Raw genomic sequence first — 23,266 nt, forward strand, 5'->3', positions numbered from 1 at the left:
TCCACATAAGTTTGTAGTCGACTTGTAGTTTATTATTGTACCTACTCTAATGGACACTTCGTTAGACGATACAGTCGCCTGCCGCCGCACTGCTGTCACCGCTCTTTTAGAAGAACACCGGCCTAGAGGGGCCTGCAGCGATTTTTTTTTATTTTCCCGAACCTTTCTATTTTATCTTTAATTTTAAAGAAATCTTTTAAAATTTATTTTTATTTTCAACATCTGAACCTTTTAGCCATACTAGCTGAACTAGCGTGGCAAAACAACACTATCACATTATTCTAGCTAACGTGACATCGTTATTTAGTCACACTGGTCTAGTTGGCGTGGCAGTTTTATCTAAGTGACGTGGTAGGATAAAACTATCATAGCTGTTGTATGTGGTGCATGAGTATTGTTTTGCCACGAGAGAGCTGACATGGCCAAAAGGTTCATATGAAGTTTTGGTTGGATTTATATTTATAACTTTTTAAAGTTAAAATAATAAAAAATTTGCCTGCAGCGACACCGTGCCACTGGTGAGCATCACGTTCACGGCCGGCCTCTGCTCCGGGTTCTCCTGTACGTAGGGCAGCCCGACATGGACGCACCGCGCGATCGATCTGCCACCCCGCCTACGCTTGCTCGCTCATCGGCCGGTCCACCACCGCGGCGATGTCCCACAAGGTTCAGTGCTCCCAAATCTGCGTCAAGTGTTCGTAGCTTCTTGAGTGGTCACAGATAAAGTGGCATGTGTTAATCTATATTGAGGCGAGTGGATCGCTGGGGCGCTCACGATGCTTAGCAGATCGGCGGATTGCATTGCTCCAAGTTGTAGGAGCCGCTGTTTCTCTTCTTCGTCGTTACGATCTACAGGATCAGGACGCTGGGGTGAAAGTGGGACGGGTTGTGGCGCCCCGCATCGCATCGACTGCAGAAGTCCCACGCGGGCCAACGGGCAACCAGTCCCGCACTGAACTGCGGGAATTTTCTGTCAACGGGTGTCGCGGGTTAGTCTTAGAGCAGATATAATAGTCAGCTATAAATATATTTTAATGAGATAAAAAATAAGAGAGAAAAGCAGCGGGCTACAGATCTGTAGCCAGCTGCAGCACGGACTCCAAGACGCAATATGCGTATGACAGGTGGGACCATATGTTAATAGTATAGTAAGCAACTATTTTATTAATTGGCTATTAGATCAGTTATAGATAAATTGGAGTTAATAGTGGGCTATACTATTGAACTTGCTCTTAGCTAGCCCGCAACGTGAAATGAACGAACAGTTCAGACAGACCAACAATGATCCCCGATTTATTTAAATGCAATTAAGACTGGCAGGAATGGACCAGGCAGGTGCAGGAATCGAACCACTTGGAACAATGCAAGCCAATCAATCAAATGGAAACAGCAAACACCAACTAATCTTCCTCTGGAAAATAATACGGGAGGAGCTGCGGTAGCGACGGCGGCGACCACGCCCTCCAGGGCGAGGAGGCGCTTGACGAGGCCCTCGGCGAGGAGCGCGTCAACGATCTCCTTGCGGCCGTAGTAGCCGACGCGGAGGGCGAACTCCAGCGCGAGCGTGCGGATGCGGGGGTCGGCGGAGCAGAGCAGGGAGACGAGCCGGGGGAGCTCGCCGCGCGCGTGGAGCTCGTCCACGAGCGGGCTGCGGATGGCGGCCACAAGCCCGTTCAGCGGCGCAGCAGCGCCGGCGAGGCTGAGGCGGACGCGGACGCGGACCCGACCAGCGCGCCGACGGCGCGCCCCATCAGCACCGGCCCGACGAACACGTCCTTGTTGAAGCGGACCAGCACGAGCACCGCTGCGGCGCAGCCGTCCCCGAAGCCGGGGTCCCCGAGCTTCGCCTCCACCACCGCGAACACGCCGTGCCGCAGCGGCACGCGCTGCAGCCGCGGGTCGAACCGCTCGCCGCCGGCGCTCGCCCAGCCACGCGGCCACGCCCAACGCCAGCATCACAGAGAAGGACAGAGAAGGGGTTAATATGACATGTGGGCCATATGTTATTTTCTTTTATTTTTTGCTGATTGGATTTCCACGTCAGCGCCACGTGTATACCACGTAGGACTAAAACCGCTTCGTATTGACTTAAGGGGTAATTCGTCCGGTTTCAATAGTTTGAGGTTTAATGTGTCTGGTTCTGTGGTTCCGGGGGGGGGGGGGGGGGGGGCAATTCGTACTGGTGCAATAGTTTAAGAGGGTAATTAATACTTTTTCCTTTTTTTTAATAAGGGAATAAAATCCCGGTTTTTGTTCGAAAGGTTACAGCCAAGTATTACAGCAATTCAACAAAATAAAGAAATATACACCAAAGAAGCTGAGACTAATCAACATAGGGCCTGTGCGCTGAGACTAATCAACATAGGGCCTGTTCGGCAGGCAGGTGCAGTAGCTGCTGCAGCCGGCCGCTGCTTTTTTTTTTTTTCTTGCTTCACTGTTTGTATAGGCTGCAGCCCTTGCAGACGAACACACCCATAGTCATATATAAGTATATACCTATTGCCTGCTTTGCCACCACACGCTAGAAATATCGTAGCAAACTGCAGATTCACAAAGAAAATTTGGAAAACTTAAACAAACTGGACAACCTACAAGCAGCTCAAACCGATAGAGTGGAGTGCAACCACGACAATCCATGACTGGTGGACAGAACTGGCAACCACCGAAGGACTTATCACAATATTGGATGTCTGGAAGGAAATAAACAAAAAAGTCTTCCAACATAAGGAGTTATCCGCAACGTTACCCCGATACGGTTGCTAACCCTTGTATCAGTATCCGATACGCCTCTGGATACGGATACGTGCGGGATACGGCCGGATACTATCCCGTACGTATCCCTCATTTTTCTCTTTTTCAGATAATTAAAATAAATACCGATACTCTTCTGATACGGCGGGATACAGACCCGATACGGTGGAGCCCTAAATCAAGCAGGAACATAACCGCATATCTCTCCCCCTCCCCCACGCCGCCCCTCGCTCTCGCAACTCACGCTGTCCCTCTCTCTTCGCTTCCCTAATCCCCATCGTGGCGCCGCCGCATATGCCATCGCTGCATGCGCTGCCTCGCCGCCGCCGCCGGCCGACGCCATGCTGCCGCCTACGGCTGGCACCGCGTCGACGGCCCCCCTCCTCTGTACTCTCCTCCGCGACTCCTCCATGAGGCGACGCGCCGCCGCCTCTGAACCAGTCCTACGCCGCTCGCTCCGACCGGCCCCAGCACTGTTGTCTTCCTTCGATCCCGATGTTGAGGACTAGAGGTAAAAGAAAATCCCTTCAAGTTTGATCTGCACCGTGCATAGTGTTCCAGTTCACTTTTTATTAGTATTGCTGTTATCTTTGGTAGATTCAATGGATTTTAGAAGTGAAAGCTTGAATGCTAGTGGTAGTGCTAGCAATCCTAGTGGTAATACTGGTTTTGATGCGGAGAAATAATATATTGCAGAGAAGATGTTTGCCATCATCTACTGTGTGGTTTTGCATGGTGAGATGCTGTGAATCTATCGTACTGAGATATATACCATACATAGATGATTGGTGCATTTGTGGTTTGATGCTGCTGTGTTCCCTATTTTTTCCGTCCATATTCCACACTCAATTTTTTTCTATGTTTTTTAATTATATATATAAATATATAAGTGTATCCCCGTATCTACGTTTTTAGAAAGACGGTGTATCTCAGTATCATCGTATCGCGTATCCATATCCGTATCGGCGTATCGGGGTAACGTAGGTTATCCGTCACATCTCTGGAAGCACAGATCAAGGAGGAAGCTAATGCTTAGGTCTTAGCGAGAGCAAAACAGCTAGCGCTTTTAATTCCTTAGGCATTTCTCTCTTTTTACAGTTATTTATTTTCTGTACATGTAACTTTTACTCTTCCTATATCCAATGAAATTGGCATATTCTGCACCGGTTTTTAAATAAAAAACATAGAAGTATACCAAAATTGCTCAAACAAGAAGGCAGTGAGCAGCAAACAGAATCAGAGCTCTCAATGCAAGAACGTACTCCCTCCGTAGAATATATGCATTTTTATAGTTGGCCATAGTTATTAAAAAAATAGGTAAAAGTAAATGGTGGATGGTTGTGATTGGTTGAGTAGTGAAGATATGTGGGAAAAGTGAATGGTGAAGAATTGTGATTGGTTGAGAAGAGAATGTTGGTGGATAAATTATTATATTTTGAGACAAATCTTGAGGGTTAAAAATTGTTATATTTTAGGTCGGAGCAATTACATGCTAGAAACTCTCTTTAGCTTCCTCTCCCAAATCATCCAAGATGCAAGATGCAATAAAAACACACCAAGATCTGTAGCTGGCGATCCATAAGCATGTTCACCGGGCAAAGAGGTGGGGGAATATCCAGGGGAGGAAGCGCTCGACTCTGAATAAGGATCCAGTGCAACTATACTAGAGACTGCAACTTAAGCAGTTGAAATTATTTTTCACCGTTGGATTGAAACGATCAACGGATAAAATCTGTGACACATCGGCTCTAAACAGTAGATGCTACAATGTTTGCGACAGGAGATATCTAGCTACAGTGTTTAACAAATAGTGCCTAGGGAAATCTTGACCGCTACTTTCCAATCCAACGGTGCCTATGTGACTGTTTAAGTTGCAGGGGCTATAGCAACTGCAGGTGATCTCAATTCCTCGACTCTCGTGGTCGGCCGAGGTGGCGGAGGGACGTCGATAGACGGCTGACAGGGAAGGTGGCGCTGGCGCGCGATGACCGACGAATTCAGATCAGGTCCAGTTATAGTTTGAACGGTAAAGTTAACGACTGCATATAATTTTGGCCGTTCGTTTTTCCGATCAACGGGCCAGATTCGAGGCTACAGTAATGACGCAACTGTACTCTGTGCTACAGTAATTTTGCTACGGTGTTATGAACATTACAATGTGCGGTATAAACCTTCCAACTTACATCCAACTAGTATGGTGACCTATGCAGATTATACGGCTAGCATCATTATATTCTCTCTCATATAATAACATATATGTTTTCTCAATGTATTATTCAAATATGTTAAAATGACAACATAATTTTAAATTTTGTACTAACTTTACGAAACTACTAATGTGTAATATTTATATTATATTTTATATACGTGTTAGTTATTAATTATTTTTAATATCAAATTTTAGTTATTTGTAAATTATATTCCTATATGAACTCTAGACTCGCTTTCAATATATTTTTAAAATTTTTAATTCTGAATTTTCATTATCTATAAATTGTATTTCTATATAGGCTCTAGGCTCTTCTTCCAATATTACTTATTTTTAATTCTGAATTTTTATTATTTCTAATTATATTTCTACGTGGACTCTAAACTCATCTTTCAGTATTCTTTAATTTTTAATCGAATTTCAGCTACTTCTAAATTGTATTCCTATATTAATTTTAGACTCTTCTTCCCATGTTTTTTATAAAATTTTGAATTTTAGTTATTTGTAAATTATATTTTTATAAGAACTCTAAACTATATTTTTTAATTTTATTATGTTTATTCCGAATTTTAGTTAGTTTTAAATTCCTATACGGACTCTATACTCTACTTCTAATATTTCTTATTTTTTAATTCCGTATTTCTATTATTTCTTAATTGTATTTTTATATGGACTCTATACTCTACTTCTAATATACCTTATTTTTAATTCCGAATTTTTATTATTTCTTAATTGTATTTCTATATGGACTCTAGTCTCCTCTTCCAATATTCCTTGTTTTTTTAAATTCCGAATTTCAACTATTTCTAAATTGTATTTCTATATGGACTCTATTTTTCCTTTTCTCCGATTAATATGAGAATTTCTAGGCTATGAGAGCGAACATAGAGGCTCCTTTTTCTATTCCTTTAATAAGTTAATAGATAGTGTGCACTGCTATTGCTTTAAGTTGACTGCAGCTGATCCAGATCCATGACTGATGACGGCGGGGCTGCAACAATGGAGCAAGTAGGCAATCAGCGCCATCGACGGTGTAGTATCGAACAATATCAAACAAACCTACTAGAGAGAGTGAATGCTAGGGAAAACCAAAAACCCAAAAATTTTTAACGGAAATAAAAGTTACCCTCATATCAATGGAGATCTCGACGTAGTCGGTCTAACCGTCAGATCAACTCCGGTCTGACTGCAGTGTTGTTGCTGGTCTGACCGCCTGCACACCGCCGGTCTGACCGACGCCTTGTCGCTGGTTGGACCGCCTTCCAGCAACTGGTTGACCGCCCGCTGGTTAGACCATCGATTTGCCTCCGGTCAAACTGCCGAGATCCCCAAAAACACGCATTGATGAAACTCTTGAAAGTAGATCAACTTTGCATCAATATATGTTTATAAAGTGCATCTAAAGCACTCATCTCTCACGACAAGGCTAACGGGAGTCAATCGCCCCTAGCGATCACCTCCCCTCCTCCACGTGGTTTCCTTTTTTGACACCGCATTACTTTTCTATTTTAGTAAATTTATACACCTAAAGTTTGTATACCTCAAGTTTACATATCTAAAGTTTAGAGATCCAAAGTTTATAAGTCAAAAGTTTATATATCCGATTCAAATTTGAATTTGAATTCAAATATTTTTTTATATAATATTTCTATACATATAAAGTTTATACACTTAAAGTCTATGGACCCAAAGTTTATAAGTCAAAAGTTTATATACCCGTTTCAAATTTGAATGTGAATTCAAATATTAGTTTATAGATCTAAAATTTATAAGTCAAAAGTTTACATATCCGTTTCAAATTTGAATTTGAATTCAAATATTTTTTATATATAGTATTTCTATACATAAATTTTCCAACTTTGTTTTTTTTATTTTTTTTAAATTTATGGTGTAGTAGGAAGAGAAGAAGAGGAGGAAAGGGGAGAGAAGCGTATTGGGGATGGGGTGTGATCGCTGTGGACGACCACCTGCCCATTAGCCACGCCCAATCTCTCAACTCATGAACTAGGATTGAAACCTCAAAGTAAACCCTAACTTTTTTCTTTCAAAAAGTCGATATAGGCAATCTACTTCTAGCCTCAACCCCTCATCTATTTATACCCATAACGTGGCGGTCCCTAGCCACAAATCCAACTCATACAAGAAGTCCTAATCCCCTAGGAAACCTTCCCGTACAAAAAAACAAACTTTACAAACTCCAATCTTCTCAAACTTAGAATCCAATCCAAATTTGACTCCTCTTTCCATACGCACACAACACTATGTGTATGCCATATGGAAACCTTCACCTCCATGTGCATTGTTTTCTAACCTGAGCATCCTGTGTAATATCCTTAACTGTCTAGACCTCAACTTCCCCTAAGCCTAGTCCCGATCCATCACCGGCTATACTCCCATGACCTCAAGCAACACCTACACATGAACAACAAATAAATTCCATATACAAGTTCACACCAACTTGACTCACATCAGCACACAATAGCATCACATACGAATAAAAATCATCTAGAAATCATATCCATGAATCAATCTAGAAATTCCAAAAAAACAACCCGAAATCGACTCCCTACTGGAGTCTGCCGGTCTGACCGTCAGGCAACCCGGTCAGACTGCCCAGAGCCCCGGACACCTCCGGTTTGACCGGCGGCACCCGCCTGGTTAGACCGGCAACCCAGTGCCAACCACCGCACCGTTTACCATCCGAAAACATATCACCTATTTTTATAAACACTTGCCTTTGACAATTGTTCATCACCACAATTAAACCATCATATGATTCTACAGATGGGACTTGGGAGTGGTGAGTAGACCCGCACTCGCGCCGCACGTGGGCGGTGTGCTACTGTTGCCTACCGATTCTGCGTACAGTGTTCTCTAGTGCCATGTATCTTACTGTGAAAATATAGACACTGGTACCATATCTTCTAAAATCCACTCCGACATATAGGGCATATGATGGGGAAATTGTTTTCATCCCTTGAAAAGATATTCCCTTATTCCTTGCATGCCACCTAAGGGTCCATTCGTTTTGGAGGAAAACCGAAAGATTTAGATAACCGAGGATTAATTCCTATGAGTTTCATTTGGTTTATATGAATGTAGATATAGGAAAACCAAAGGAAATTTTCCTTTCCTATAAGTTGTAGAGAGAAAACCTAGGAAACTTTTCATCCACTCAAACCTTTTTGAAAATTCCTATGGATTGAAGTATGCATGCATTACTGTCCCTCCACTTTTCTTATTCCTATGGGTTAGAATTTCTTCAAAACAAATAGGCCCAAATAGTTATAAAAAATTTAAAAATTGAAAAAAAAAAGAGAAGGCAGATTAATACGAAATATATCACTTCTTAAACATGAAAAATTCAAATCAAACCTCTACAAGTTGTAACGAAAATAACAAATATAACTACGAATATACATTAACTATTTTTAATTTAATTTATTTTTTTTGCAACCTATAGAAGTCAAATTTGGCCTTTGCATATTTTTGGAACAATATATTTCATGTAAATCTATATTATCAATTTTTTTTTATTTTTTAGGTGATATGCAAGAAAATGAGATGAAATCCATCTCCCATATGATATACTACTGAATGTTCTTACTATGTTCCGACTGGTCGCGTCCAAAGAGCCTCGCCAACCGAAGTCCGAAATATTGGGGTTAAATTGGAGTCTAGCATAGCGTTGCTTCACTTGCTTGTCTTGAGGTCCCGGTAAATGATCTTCAGCCGTGATTCTTCATGGAGATACTGCAAATGCCGAGCGATCCCGTGTATGATCTTCAGCCTTCTTCCCCAGTCTAGCAAACTACTGGCATGATCTGTCATTCAAGTTGTGAAACATCTATGAGAGGCATGACTTGCATGTGGAACTTGTGTTGTACACTTGTACAGTTGTACTGCTGAAATTTTTGCAATGGAAAATGAACCAAAGAGAATGGTATCTAGGCTTCTGTTGGGCATGTATTCATAGATGACCATCTTATCATGCTCCTCGAGGCAAACATCGACAAGCCGAACAAGGTTCTTGTGCTGAAGCTTGGCCACCAGAACCAGCTCATTTTTCAGTCTCCCTTGTTCCTGAACTCAGTGAGAGGCCTCTTTACTACTGTATATTGACCATCAGGCAGGGGGATCCTTACATGATAGAATTATACACTCCTAAAAAGATTGTATATCAGTTTTTTTTGCGGGGGAAATGGGGATTATATTACTCAGCTAAAGAGTCCTCACAAACAAAATGTGCGATGAAATTACATTTATCATCCGGGCAGAACTCAGTCAGAGATTCACACCGGGCTCTATTAGCTAGAGTATGGCTAACATTATTCTGATTCCGCTGAATCTTCACGATGATCACTTCCCTGTTTCCTGATAACAATTCACCAATGCCCCTGACGATGAATGTAAGCTCAGAGCGCCCTTGCACAGCTGACTCTATGAGGTTCTTCACCACCAAGCAGTCTGTCTCCACTATGAATGGAAGGAGAGTCCACTGAAGAGCCAAGCTAATACCTTCCCTGCAGGCAAGAAGCTCTGCTTCCAACGGGCTGCTACACTGATTAACAAAACCACAAGCAGAGAAAATTACCATCCCCATACTGTTCCTTAGAACGACACCGATGCCCCATTTTTCAGAATTTATATCAATAGAACCATCTACATTCAGTTTCATCCAGCCCTGTTTTAGCTTCACCCATCGACAATTATTATTCAAAGGGTTTTGCTTGGGTTTTTGGATCTTTCGCTCCTCATGATACAGAGCCTGCTTCCCTGTAACCAAATCTGCTTGGGGATTATTCTTCACTTGTTCAAGCGAGTTAACATAGCTTTGTAGGAACGTTTTTGACACCTCAATTGGGGTTTACCTTGTACTAGTAAACAACAACAAATCCTCCTCCAAGTTCACTACTTTCAGTGAAGTTCTGTGTGCTGCAATTCCAAGTGAGTCGATACTATCGATATGTTGTTGGTGTGAATAGCTCCACTGGTAGTAGGGTTGTCAACGAGCCGAGCTCAAGTGAACTCGCCTGCCTAGGCTCGAGCTCGATACAAGCTCGAGCCGAGCCTATAAAATGTTCGAGCTTTCAAACAAGCTCAGTTCGAGTGCGATCTAGCTCGATCTCGACTACTAAGCTTGATTTTTAAGTAGAACAAGGTATATTTCAAGGATAACCTTTTAAAAATAATTAATTTCTAGTTCATCATATTAATAGAAGAAGAAAAAAGAATAAATAAATATACAAGACCAATACAAGACATACAAATAATATATTTGATATCTTAATTTATTAAATAACAACAAAAATCATATATTACTAGACTCGTTGAAAGCTCGAGCTCGGCTCGAAGAAGCTCGCGAGCTTTGGGAGAAGCTCGGGCTCGGCTCGTTTGGAGCTCGATCCGAGCTTGAGCAGATTGCGAGCCTCGAGCTTTTTTGAATAGCCCTAACTGGTAGCGCATTACAAGGGAGAACAATCTTATGCGATCAGGTCTCATGAATGTGGGGATAGACCCATTAGACCAGGTCTCATAGGAGTAATCCATGCGTGTACTGTTGACTATCCGGCAACAGCTGTACAATGCATGATAGGCTGGCTTTTGAATGGGCGGTTTTGACCCATGAATTTCACTGGAATGTCTAGGATGACTATTTTTTCCCTTTTGTTACCCTATTTATAACTGAATTTGCTGTTTAGATTACATATTGATAATGTGTACGATTCCAATACAAAATAAAACAGGCAATAACTGTTGTTGCTGCTCTTCTTTAGCCCCTACTACCTGGCAGATAATTGTGTGATGGTTTGAGAGTAGCGAGAGCTCCCATCGAAGGAAAATGTTGGCCTAGCTGCAGGAGCCGGTATAGAGCTGCTAGCATTGCTGTTAAGCAAAACCATGATGTCCGCCATTGTAGGTCGATTTACGGGGTTCTCCTGGAGGCACAGGAGGCCGATATTGATGCATTTCAGCACCTCGGCTTCAGGGTAATTTTTTCCCAACGAATGGTCGATCATCTTTGCAACTGTTCCATCTGACCAGCGCCTCCACACCTACCATTGGTTACAGGCATATCTCTTCAGTTTTCAGCGGCACCAACATGTATTTGTGGCTACCTGCAAACGCAAATAGTACCACATAGTGCTGTATGAGCTAGCAGGGATACTCACTGTGCTTATTATATCTTCGTTTTGTTCAAACAAATAGGGTCTGTTGTTCCTCTGGCCTGTCACAATCTCTATGATGAGAACACCAAAGCTGAACACATCAGATTTTGTCGAGTATTGTCCACGCATGACGTATTCGGGAGACATGTAGCCACTGCTTGCAACAACAAATAGAATCACATGATTAGTTTGTTAGCTACATATAAGAACAAATATGTAAAGTATTGGACTTAATTACAATGTCCCGACGATACGGTTGGTGACATCTCGAGTCTGATCCTGTCCAAAGAGCCTAGCGAGGCCAAAATCACCGATCTTAGGGTTCATGTCTGTGTCTAGCAAGATGTTGCTTGCCTTCATGTCACGGTGGACAATTTTCTTTCGGGAGTCCTGGTGAAGATACTGTAGTCCGCGAGCTACGCCTTCTATGATTTTGAATCGTGTCACCCAGTCTAGCCCTCTCCTTTTCTCTGGATCTAATTAATTGACACCAGATGAAAAACTCATTGTTATAATGTCATACCGATGCACATGAGAAGGGTGTATATCTAGATTCAGAGTTAGGTTGTTAATGGTACCAAAAAGAAAGAAGTCGAGGCTTTTATTGGGCATGTATTCATAAACAAGCATCCTCTCTCCCTCTTCCAGGCAAAACCCCACAAGGCGAACAAGGTTTCTGTGATGAAGTTTGGCCACTAGAACTAGCTCGTTTTTTAGCTCTTCTAGCCCCTGGCTTGAACCCTTCGCCAACCTCTTCACGGCTACTTCTTGTCCAGAAAGAAGTCCCTAAATGCATTGATTTAGTAATTAATTAATATCTTACTTTTTGCATGATAGTAAGAACACAAAGATACTATCTTTTTTCTTGAGCCCATAAATGTATAAGTCCTATACCCTATTTTGGCACTCAAAATTTCCACGTTAATCGCAGAAATAGTAAACGGATCAATCCAAGAATGAAAGCGTAATTCATATGAAGTAAAACTTGTTAATAACTCATGATGACTTACTCCATCTCCTTAACAAGTTTAGTAACCAGCATAATAACCCTATTGCTCCTACAGAGAGAAAAACATAAGTGGTATGTCACACCCCGAAGTTTTCCTCCCAAGCCAAAATTGTAATTTTTATAAATGACCCTAAGAAAATACCGGTGCAAATCAGGAGTAAACCCTAAGGAAATAATGCAAATAATAATCGGATTTGACATGTGGAATTTTTCTTGAGTTCTACGTGTCGAAATTCATTAACATGATTTTTAGTGGAATTTTCAGAGCTCTAGAAATAATTTTAACCAATTAAAATTGAGCAAGCAATATTTTAATTCCAGGGAAAATCCTTTTTCCTTTTTCTTTTTCTTTTTCCTCTCTTTTTCCTCCTTTTTTCGAATGGGCCGTCGGCCCATTCTCTCCTTTCCTTCCCCCTCCTCCTTGCTGGGCCGGCCGCAGGCCGAGGCCCAGCCAGGCCGTCCCGCCGCCCTCCTCTCCGAGGTCGCCGACAGGTGGGGCCCACCTGTCGGGTCCTTCCCCCACCTCCCGCCGCTCTCGCTCGCGCCGCCGCGCCCGCAACCGCCGCCGCGCCCACGTCTCCGCCTCCTTCGGGCCACGTCGACCACGCCCGCGCGTGCGCCGCGTTTCCCGCGCCCACTCCCCTCTCTCTCCCGCTCGCGCCCGCGCCCGAGATGGCCGGGATTCGATTTTCGAATCCCGCCTCTCTCTCCTCCCCCTCTCCCCCACGTCGGCCGGCGATTCCCGTATCTCCCGGCCACGTCCGGCCCCCTCTCCCCCTATTTAAGCATCGCCGTCGTCCCCTCTCACTTTTTCCCCATTCCGCCGTACTCTCTCGAGTCTCCCATCGCTCCCGCGCCGTGCAACCCCTTGCCGCCGCCTTTTCCGCTACTCCGGCCGCCGCTAGCCGTCGTTAGGGTCGCCGCCAGGCCGCGCCGTCGCCACCGTCGGGTTCGCGTGGCCGAGATCCACCCCGTCCACCCCTCCTTCGTCGAGGTTCGTCGCCGGAGCCCTCGTTCCCTCGCACTCGGGTGAGCACCACCTCTACCGCCGCCTTCGGCCATGGTTTCCGGCCGCCGTGGTCCATCTCCCTCTCTCTAATCCCTCTCTTCTCCTTCCTTAGGGCACCCCGAAGCTCGTCCGCCCGCCGACGTCGTCCTCCCGTGGCTTGCCGTCGTTGTTCGCCATCGTCTTCCTCCGCGCCGGCCACCCTCGGTGAGGAATCCCTCCCCTTTTTTTTTCCCCTTCCTCTCCTCCTAGTGCCGCGCCGCCGCTTCAAGTTGCGCGCCGTCGCCTTCGGCCGCCGCCGCCGCCTCCCGTGCCGCCGGACGCCGCCGTCGTCGGCCGCGTGCCGTCGCCGCTAGGCCTGGCCGGCAGGTCGGCTTTGATGCCGAGCCGAGCCGGCGGCCGCCTTTATCGTCGCCCGTTCCCTCCCCTTCCTAGCCGCCGCTTAGCGCAGCCGCCTTCGCGTCGCCGTTTGCGCCGTCGCCTTCGCCGCCGGTTGCCGTCGCCGGCAACGCGTTCGCGCGCGCGCCGTCGCCGTCGCCGCGGCCGGTCGGCCGGCCTTGAGCCAAGCCGAGCCGGGTGCCGCCGCCCCTTTCCTCTCGAGCCGCTGACCGGTGGGCCCGCGTGCCGGCGCCTTTCCCCCCCTCTCCCGAGCCGCTGACCAGTGGGCCCGCGTGCCGGCGCCCTTCCTCCCTCTCCCGAGCCGCTGACCGGTGGGCCCCGCATGTCGGCGCCGCTTCCCCTGTGCTGACGTCAGCCCTGGAATATATTGCGCAATAATTGATTTAAGGTTTTTCTTGTATAGTAATAAACACAGTGAATCTTCTAAAATTCATAACTAATTCATCCGAGCTCCGTTTAAGCCCATTCAAGTCTCAGTAAATCAAGAAAAATGTGTAGAATCCATTAAAATTGGTTTTGTTCCCTGTTTCAGTAGTCTTATAGCTTGTTTGCAATGTTTACTTTGTATGTCGCTAGATTCCAATTCCTCCGACGCTCCGGTGTACTTCGAGATAGTCGCCGAGGTTCCTCCAGCAGCAGAGCAAGGCAAGTCATGCTTGTCACTTGAACATGTTGATCCTATATTGCAAATGTTCTATTGTTTTCTTTCAAATATTGCATTGTTTTATAATATTAAATATGGGATGGTTACCTATCGTTACGGCCATGTTTTTTTTTTTTGAATACCATGCTCCCTTGTTAGCTTGGGGTATAACATGATTAGAGTTTGGACTAGGAATTGCTTAGACATGCTTAGTTCAACTAGTTCACAATGGGGAAAAGCATAATAATGTTTAGACTGTTGGTTCCAATGGTTCTGTTGGATTAGTGCCACCGCTTTGGCGTGGGTTAATTAAAATAAACTACATGGTGGGCTGTGGGTGCATGGTTTTGCTGGTCGCACCCATGGCAGTTAAGGACCGGTTCGCGGGATGCCCTGGAAGAACTTATCGTACTTACCACAAGCCAGCGTGGGCAACGGCTGGGCTTGTAGTGTAGCTTTCCTCTAGTCGACGCATCCAGGCAAGGGTGGGCGTGATGGAGCGGGGCGGGCCCTGCGACGGCCTCTGTCGCTTCCGGATTCACCTAGGCACGAGAGGGGACTGCCCGTGGCCCGCTGGGGACGGGGGTGAAACCTGAGGTGTGGTGTGCTTGGCTAGAGAGGGGTTATGCGAAGGGTCCTGTCACGGCCTCTTTCCGATATGTCGTGGTGGCATGTCGGCGCACGAAAACGTGTCGTGGGGCTGTGTCTTGTGGGTACAATTGTACACCTCTGATCAGAGCAAAACTATTCGAATAGCCGTGCCCGCGGTTACGGGCGGTCAACCAGATTCACCGTGATTAGTCTCACCTTAGTGTAACCTTTTGAATTTGGATAATTTAGGTGGATGGTTGGGCCTGTCGCAACGTGGGTTAGCGTTGGACAGTGGATGTTTAATTAATAATTACAACTGTTTAAATCTTTCAATTTCTGTTTATAAATGCTCGCTTTATGCAAATGAACCACTTTAGCTCTTCTTTGATATTTTCCGTGCATCATACCCCTATTCCGGTATGACTTGCTGAGTACAGTGGGTAGTACTCAGTCTTGCTCTACTTTTCCCAACCCCCAGAGTTCGAGTTCGGGTCAGATGAAGGTTTCTCCGAGGAGTAGGCTTTGTCCGTGCCGTCGAGGATGCCTGTGGAGTGGTGTTCCTGCTGCAGTTTAGTCAAGGCTTAGCTCTTGTTGTCTTTTTTTTTCTTCCGCTGCATTTATGTAAGACTTTTATGATGTTTGTAAGACGTGGATCTGAATGTCAACATTGTCGTTTGTGTACCCCGGCTGGTCCTGGACGGGGATTTTAATGCACATTCTGCTTGGAATTCTATTCGGGAATTTCTGGGCGTGACATGGTACAACTAAAAATTAAATTCGTACAATTAGTGGGAACTTTCCAAATTCGTACAACTCAATAATGAAAAAAAAAGATCTAGCCATCCAATTAGTGGGAACAACTCATGTTGGTTTAGATTAAAAGAATAATCCATATGTGGCACAACGTGTTAATTATTAGTGGTACATTTATTTATTTTAGAGAAGGGTATTTTTTTTACCTGCCTCTACATCCAATCGAATATATACGGCCATTGAAATAGGGAACTTAGCTCCGCAAACAACCCAATCTGAAATTCGCTCTTATGAAGATTTGAACTTAGGACCTTGGGGTACTGCTCAGGTCATTGTAATCATTAGTGGCACATTTATGATTTTTGATCTATTGAACACCTGTTGCCCCGATGGAGAGAAGAACCTCTTACCGATTTCGGGAAACTTCTAAATGAATGGGATCTAAGTCAACAACAAACAATATATAAAAAAGACTCCAACTCAAGGACAACTATGTATTCATTAATTTTGAATTCAAATTCATTTATTCATAAAAAAGTAACATTAGGGCTCATACTTAATATAACAAGGAAATCTTGAATTGTGTTGAATCAACAAAAAAAAAGGTTCGTATATAATGTGGAAATCAAGATATAGAATTCAGGCACATATTTAGTTTTAATGGGAAAATTGCATATCTGCCACATAGTTAAAGTGCCTCCTCTCTTTTGCCTCAAAGTTGATAGTCTATGCTAAACGTTTTTGAGCCATGTGGCATTTTAGCAAAAGCCACTCAACTTTGTGGGAAAATAGAGGAAATACTTCAACTATGTGGAAAATGATTAATTTATCTTTTTAATTACTATTTTTGTAACTAATAAAAAATTGAAATGATTTACTTTTTAAAAAATATCTAATGTGTAATATTCATATTATATTGTATATACGTGATAGTTATTAATTATTTTTAATATCGAACATTAGTTATTTCTAAATGGTATTCCTATATTGACTCTATACTCACCTTCCAATATTCTTTATTTTCTAATTCTAAATTTCTATTATATTTCTTATTTTTAAATTCAAAATTTCATTTATTTCTAAATTATACTCCTATATGTACTCTAGACTCCTCTTCCAATATTTTTTATTTTTAATTCCGAATTTCCATTATTTGTAAATTATTTATATATAGACTCTAGGCTCTTTTTTAAATATTCCTTTTTTTCCAATTTTGAATTTTCATTATTTCTAATTGTATTATTTAGGACTCTAAACTCATATTTCTATACTATAATTAATTATAAATTCCTACATGTACTCTGTACTCTTCTTATAATATTTCATATTTTAACTCCTAATTTATATTATTTATAAATTATATTTCTATATGCACTCTAGACTTATCTTTCAATATTTCTTTTTTAAAAAAAATCCTGAATTTCAGTTATTTTTAAATTGTATTTCTATATGGACTCTATATTCTTCTTCTAATATTCCTTATTTTTTAATTTCTAATTTTCATTATTTCTAAATTATATTTCTATATCGACTCTAACCTCTACTTTTAATTTTTTTATTTTTTAATTCTGAATTTTCATTAGTTCTATTGTATACCGGTATGCACTATAGTCTTCTCTTCCTATATTCCTTATTTTTAATTTCGAATTTTAGATATTTTTAAATTATAATTCTATATGGACTATTTATTTATTTTTTTCCGATTAATTTTATAACATGAGAGCGAACGTGGAGGCTTCTTTTTCTAGTCCTTTAATAAGTCAATAAGTTAATAGTTGTTTAAGACAAAAAATAGAGCCAATAATTACATAATAGAAAGTTTATTTTTGTATGAGTATGTACATAAATATAAGTTTATATTTATTAACATGTATTGTTCAATAAAATTTTACAAAAATATTAGTGACGAAAAGTAAAAGATGCATCTAAAATCGCTAATGCATGGGTTGCCGAGTAATTAGCTGAATTTCTTAAAGCCTAAGATACTATATTGTAAATTAGCAATTTCGCACTAATATGCATGTCACTCGTATTTCTAAGCCTAAGGCTTACTCATCACACCATAAAATCATGAACTTATTATTTCTCAAAATAAAGTATCAACCATTCAAAAAAGTTTCTAATATAAGTAGCTCTTATGTAGACATTAAAGACTACAATACCTTATAAACTGCACCAAATCCCCCCTCACCAAGTTTTTTGTTTTCGTCAAAGTTATCCGTTGCCACTTGTAGTGATGACAGAGACAGCAAGGTTGACTTGATACTTTCGAAGTCCTCAGCCGTATCAGCTGGCAATTTTGCATAGAAATGTTAATGTGTTATAAATATTGATGATGAAGAATTCTAATTGGAATTTGTTAAGAGTTTATGCCAAATTGTTCGGATGACATACGTGCGGATAAATTCTCTGCTCTTCGCCATCTTCGTTTCTTACGTATATTCCACATACAGATGGAAATTGCGGCAACGGAGGAAATGGCCACTAGTGGCAAAATAATTACCAGAATTTGGGTCCCTGGCTTATTTCTACCTGCAATTTTACTGGAAAAAAAAAGTGATAATATCATGGGTGACCTGTATGAGTTCATGCATGATTGCAGTGCTAGCTATTTCTCAGTGAACAAAAGGGAGTACCTTTCTTTTCGGGGAGCAGTAAACAAATTAAAGGGAGTGCTTATTCGTCTGCTAATTAAAAATATTAAGATGGGAAAAGAAAATACCGCCAAATGCAATATAATATTTGCTAACCCCTTCGGTCCAAATATTTGTGATATTTCCAAATTGTTTTTCCTCAATTTTTTTTTCTCAAAAGTTTATGCCCCTGGCTCAATAGGTTGAACCAGAGAGGAGAGAGCTCAGGTGGTGACGCGTGACCTCGCCAGCAGAGCAGGAGGGGTGACTATTCCGGGCGCTGCTGCCTTCCCCAACTAGGCCGCACCGCCGAACCGCCTCTTCTGGCTGTGCCACATTGCCTCTTGCTGCCGGCTGTGCTACCCGCCTTTCTCTTCCCTAGCGCTGCCATCGCGAGGCCGGCAGTGTACGTCGTCCTCGCCCCCGGCCACCGGGAGATGAACACGTCAGCGGGCCAGGAGGGTGCGCCACTTTGGGATTTCTCCGAGGGCGCCATCAAGGCACGTGTCATCGAGCTCGTGGTGGTAGAGCCGGCACGGTCAGGGAAGGCGGCAGAGAACGAGGTGGGTTGCACCAGCGCGATTGGGGAAGGCGGTCGCACGGATGGCGGGGGAGGCGGCACAAGTGCACCTGAGGTTGGGGGAAGGCAGCGGTGCAGGTGTGGTCTCCCCTCCCTTCGTCTTTCTCTCCTCTTGCTTGGCTTGACAGCTAGGGTTTGGCCGGGGTAGGCGGCACGTTTGGCGGGGAGGAGATCTCGGCGGGGAGAGGCGGCACAGTTGGTGGGAGAGGAGGCACGGTGGGGGAATGGGGAGAGGCGGCGTGGTGGAATAGTGGTGGTGGGCCACGCCGGTGTCGCCGCCTCTTCTCCTCTTGCACTCACGCTTGCCTGCTCGATTAGACGAGAGAGATCGAGAAGAAACCAGGTCCGATTTAACCAGTTGACCCAGGGGCATAAACGTCCGACAAAAATTATAATTGAGGCAAATTAATTTCGAAATAAAAAAACCACGAAAATGGCATTGCAGCAAATGCCCGCGGATTGAGAGTGGCGTTTGATTGAATCACATTTTGACATTGGCATTCTAGCGAAGCCAGTTTTTATGGGTGAAAGATATGTAAATTTCTTCAGTTCCAAGGGGCCATATCTTACAACCTTTTTAACTTGTGGTCACCGGATCTGACGGTCATGAACTCCGGGGAGGTCGACGAACGGCGGAGAACGAAGAGAAGAAGTGCAGAGCGGCATCCTCTGTCTAACGACGGAGACGAGAGGCCTTGAGGCCGTTTCCTTTTTTTTTTCTTTTCTTTTCTTTTTCTCCCCATTAAGCGGGTGAAGTAACCAAGTTTCTGTTTTGCTTGGCGTGTTTCTACTTTGGTTTGATAATGTAAAACTTTCTAGCATTGCTCCACATTCATATAGATGATGTTAATAAATTTAGACACAAAGCCTTACATTATGAAACAGAGATTTTTTTTTTCTGAAAATTAATGCAGTCCTAATCTACAGCTTAAAAAAAATGTGTCCATATTAACTTGGAGAGTTACCTTATCGTACTGTGTTAGACTTTTTTACATGATGTTTTTTTCCCGATCTAGCTGATTGAATTTAGCAAATCCCTTAAATTTAATATTGTGAATTTTATTACAATTTATAGTATTATAAACTCACACAATATTTCTATATATGACCCTTAAAAAACTATTTTTCTATGTATGAATAGGGTAAACTTACCCTCCAAATAAAACATCTTAGGTCCTATTTAATTTGGATTAGATTATTGTTGCGGATTATCTACTTAATTATAAGAATAAATTTAATATATTTTAAAAATTTCGACACTAGACGATTTTTCTTAAAAGCTATCATGGATATGGATACCACATAGCTAATAGTAGTTGACTAAACTCGGTAGGTCCCATCATATACCAAGTCTTATACGGAATCATATCTCGTATATAAAAGGAGTTCCGAATAAGGAAGGACAAAGGTAAGAAAAAAAAAGGAAAAACAAGAAGAGGGGCGGATGGAGGAAGAAGATGAATCTGACGGATGGGCCCCACGTGTAGATGGGGAGGAAGATGAAAAATGTGACGGTGATGGCATGATTTTAATTTCGTAAAATTTGAATGACACACTCACGAATAGACGAATTGTAATAGCATTTTTTTAATAGCCATATTTGCAATGGCATAGATCGAATTAACCCTATAAAGAAACATGTGTTTTCAAACGACCACGCTCATGCAAGAGAGGATCAATGGGAAAAGGGAACCCAATTCTCATGAATTATTTTTAGCATACATGGATTATGTTTTAGATATTTGCTAGATTTTAGTTTTATTAGATTTTTTTTTCTAAACTTTCATCTAATTGAGGCCCTCATTGGATCAAGGACTAAATTTTAGTTCCTGTCACATCTGATGTTTGACGCTAATTAGAAGTATTAAACTTTTACTAATGACAAAATCCATTCCATAATTCTAGACTAGTTTGCGAGACAAATTTATTAAGCATAATTAATCCATGATTAGCCTATGTGATACTCCCTCCATCTATTTTTGATAGGCATATTTCTAAATATAAAAAATTTATTTTTGATAGGCATATTTCAATCCAACAACCTATCCTCTTAATAACTTTCTCGGATTTAATGCAGGACTCTCCATTCTTCCACACAAGATTGGCTACATGGGCATCGAGAAATGTAAATATTAATGTATCGCTTGTTTACGAGGAATAACTAGTAGCATGTTTAAATGGGTGATAAGTAGAATTACTTATCGTTGATCTGTATGCCAAGATGAAATATGACTATCAAAAGTAGATAGAGGGAGTACTATAGTAAACATGTACTAATTATGGATTAATTAAGCTTAAAAAATTTGTCTTGCAAAATAGCTATCATTTATGCAATTGTCTTTATGATTAGTCTTCGTTTAATACTTCTAATTAGTGTGGAGTACAATTTAGTCTTTGTATCCAAACACAACCTGAAACTGTATATTGTTAATCTTCGATGTTGTGCGGGCTAAATGACAGACGTGCCAACTTGTGCACGCACAGCACATTTTCTAGTCAAAACCAAAATTCAGGTGTGTACGGGGATTAAGCAAAGCACAAAAAATGTGTGTACAGAACGAATTAAGGCCACTTGGGGATGGAGGTTGGTTAGGTCCACGCAAATAATTTTCTCAATTCGCGATCACACGGCTCTAATGGCTGCCCCACAGGCCAACATCAAACCTAGCGTCCCTGTAGTTTCCGGGGCTCGCCGGGCGAAGAACAAGGAGTGGAGGTGCGATTTTTGACGTTCGTTTGATGGTGAGTGCAAGCCACAGTAAGACACAGCGATCGAGCAGCAACTCACCTTCTCTATTATTAATATTACCTGATGCTGCCGGCCGCAGCCCCGGCGGTGAGGGCGGCAGCCCCGATGGTGCGGACAGCCCTGGTGGTGGTGGTGAGGGCGGCAGCCCCGACAACTGCAACAGCGGCCGGCCGGAGAAGAACTCGTACGCCTCAAACCGGAAGTTGCACCGAACGCCGAAGACCCTGCCGCCGGGCTTCCCGACGAAGTACTTGGGCATCATCCTCCTGATTATGTCCCCGAGGCAGCTCCGGCAGTCGGCCTCCGACATGTCCGGCGTGCACTGAGCCAGCGAGAAAATATTGTGGTAAGGCGAGTCGAAGACGTTGAACCCCATCTCCCCCGTGCCGAACCGCCTTACTGAGTCCTTCGCCGCATAGTCGGCGGTGGCGTTGACGAGCATGCCGGAAAAGGCGTCGTACACGGCCGACGCATAGTCGCCGGAGGTGTTGACGAGCTGACCGGAGGTGGCGTCGAACACTGCCATCCTCCCCGTGCTGACGTTGTTGTAGTTCCAGGCGACGAACATGCCCCGGTTATCGGTGACGTTGGCGAGGATGTCCTGGTCGGAGTATCGGAGGATGCAGGGGTCGTTGAACAGGGTGGCGCGCCTGTTGAACGCGCAGAGCTGCTGCGCGGTGTCGAAGGCGGCGGCGAGGCAGGCGGCGCAGGAGGAGGCGTTGGTGTCGCCGCGGCAGAGCGCGATGGCGTACACCTTGTCCGGCGCCGTGCCGGCTGCGCCCTCGGCGAAGAGGGCCCGGGAAGACGACGCGTTCGCGGGGAGGGCGCTGGCGAGCGCACGCACGTTCGCCTGGTAGGCGCTCCCCTCCGTGTAGTTGCCGGCGGTGGCGTTGCACAGCTGCCACGGCAGCGGCTGCGCTTCCGCGAGCGGCCCGTGGAGGAGCGCGAGGAGCAGGGCAACTGCGGCGAGGTTGTACCAAAAAGTAAGATGTAGTCGATGACCGGCCATGGTGGTACTCCCCGAGCCTCGAGCAGAGGTGAGAGGTTGCGCTCGCCGACCGGATGGTATAGGACGAAAACGGAGCGGATATGGACGCACAATACTCATACTACTCCTAGTCTAAAAGAGTGCAGCGGGCTAAGGAGTTGACTGGCTAGAATTTTAGGTTGGCTCAAGACTGTGACATAGGCTGTGTTGTATGAAGCATTAAATGTAGATGAAAAAAAATCAATTGTACAGTTTGTATGTAAATTACGAGACGAATCTTTTGAGGCTAATTACGCCATGATTTGATAATGTGGTGCTACAGTAAACATTTGCTAATGACAGATTAATTAGGCTTAATAAATTCATCTCGCAATTTACAGACAAAATATGTAATTTGTTTTGTTATTAGTCTATGTTTAATACTTCAAATGTGCATCCGTATACGTTAAAAAAATTTTGGAGGAGGAACTAGACACGACCATAATCTCCATCCATGACTACAAGAGATTATACCTTTTCTTTTAAGAATTAATAAGGAAATAGTACAAAGACATGTGATGAGATAAAAGGTGATGTGTGAAAGAATACAGTATTATAAAAGTGTAGGTGGGAGAATAAATTAGTATAAAAGTAGATGGTAGAGAAATAAACTAGTATAAAAGTTGGTAGATGCCAGATGGGGAATACAGGCCATGTTTGGGGAGTTTCAAGTGCCGCAGCTTCTCCCAGAATAAGAAGCTCCCTCAAACAGTCCAGCTTTTAGTCCAGATTCTGAGAAGCTGTAG

At 43.4% G+C, this 23,266-nt stretch overlaps 1 protein-coding gene across 5 annotated transcripts; it reads right to left on the reverse strand.

Annotated features, from left to right (window-relative positions):
* Positions 1 to 10,432: 10,432 nt before the first annotated feature.
* Positions 10,433 to 22,714, reverse strand: LOC4343495 (cysteine-rich receptor-like protein kinase 10). Of its 5 annotated transcripts, XM_066312791.1 has the most exons (8): positions 21,574 to 22,714; positions 19,010 to 19,025; positions 17,926 to 18,052; positions 17,694 to 17,821; positions 11,709 to 11,916; positions 11,369 to 11,606; positions 11,134 to 11,284; positions 10,433 to 11,016 (listed from the first exon to the last, which is right to left on the reverse strand). In XM_066312791.1, exons 1-8 carry the CDS (start codon positions 22,599 to 22,601, stop codon positions 10,744 to 10,746), a joined length of 2,169 nt encoding a protein of 722 aa, XP_066168888.1. In that variant the 5' UTR covers positions 22,602 to 22,714; the 3' UTR covers positions 10,433 to 10,743. The 5 variants fall into 5 exon arrangements, 2 of the variants coding, with proteins under 2 accessions (XP_066168888.1, XP_015644994.2); XR_010742838.1 differs by lacking the exon at positions 19,010 to 19,025 and having other exon boundaries at positions 10,652 to 11,016; positions 17,926 to 18,074; positions 21,554 to 22,714; XR_010742839.1 differs by lacking the exons at positions 11,709 to 11,916; positions 19,010 to 19,025 and having other exon boundaries at positions 10,590 to 11,016; positions 17,926 to 18,074; positions 21,554 to 22,714.
* Between the last annotated feature and the right edge of the window lie 552 nt (positions 22,715 to 23,266).

Source organism: Oryza sativa, chromosome 7 (genome assembly GCF_034140825.1).
Source record: "Oryza sativa Japonica Group chromosome 7, ASM3414082v1".
In the NCBI taxonomy this organism is placed as follows: domain Eukaryota; kingdom Viridiplantae; phylum Streptophyta; class Magnoliopsida; order Poales; family Poaceae; genus Oryza; species Oryza sativa.

Coding starts and splice junctions, on each gene's coding strand:
- LOC4343495 (XM_066312791.1), bottom strand. CDS start 22,601: ATGAGTATTGTGCGTCCATATCCGCTCCGTTTTCGTCCTATACCATCC. Junction 17,822..17,925: donor AGCAGAGAATTTATCCGCAC/GTATGTCATCCG, acceptor CAAAATTGCCAG/CTGATACGGCTGAGGACTTC. Junction 11,917..17,693: donor GATTTGGTGCAGTTTATAAG/GTATTGTAGTCT, acceptor CAATGCATTTAG/GGACTTCTTTCTGGACAAGA.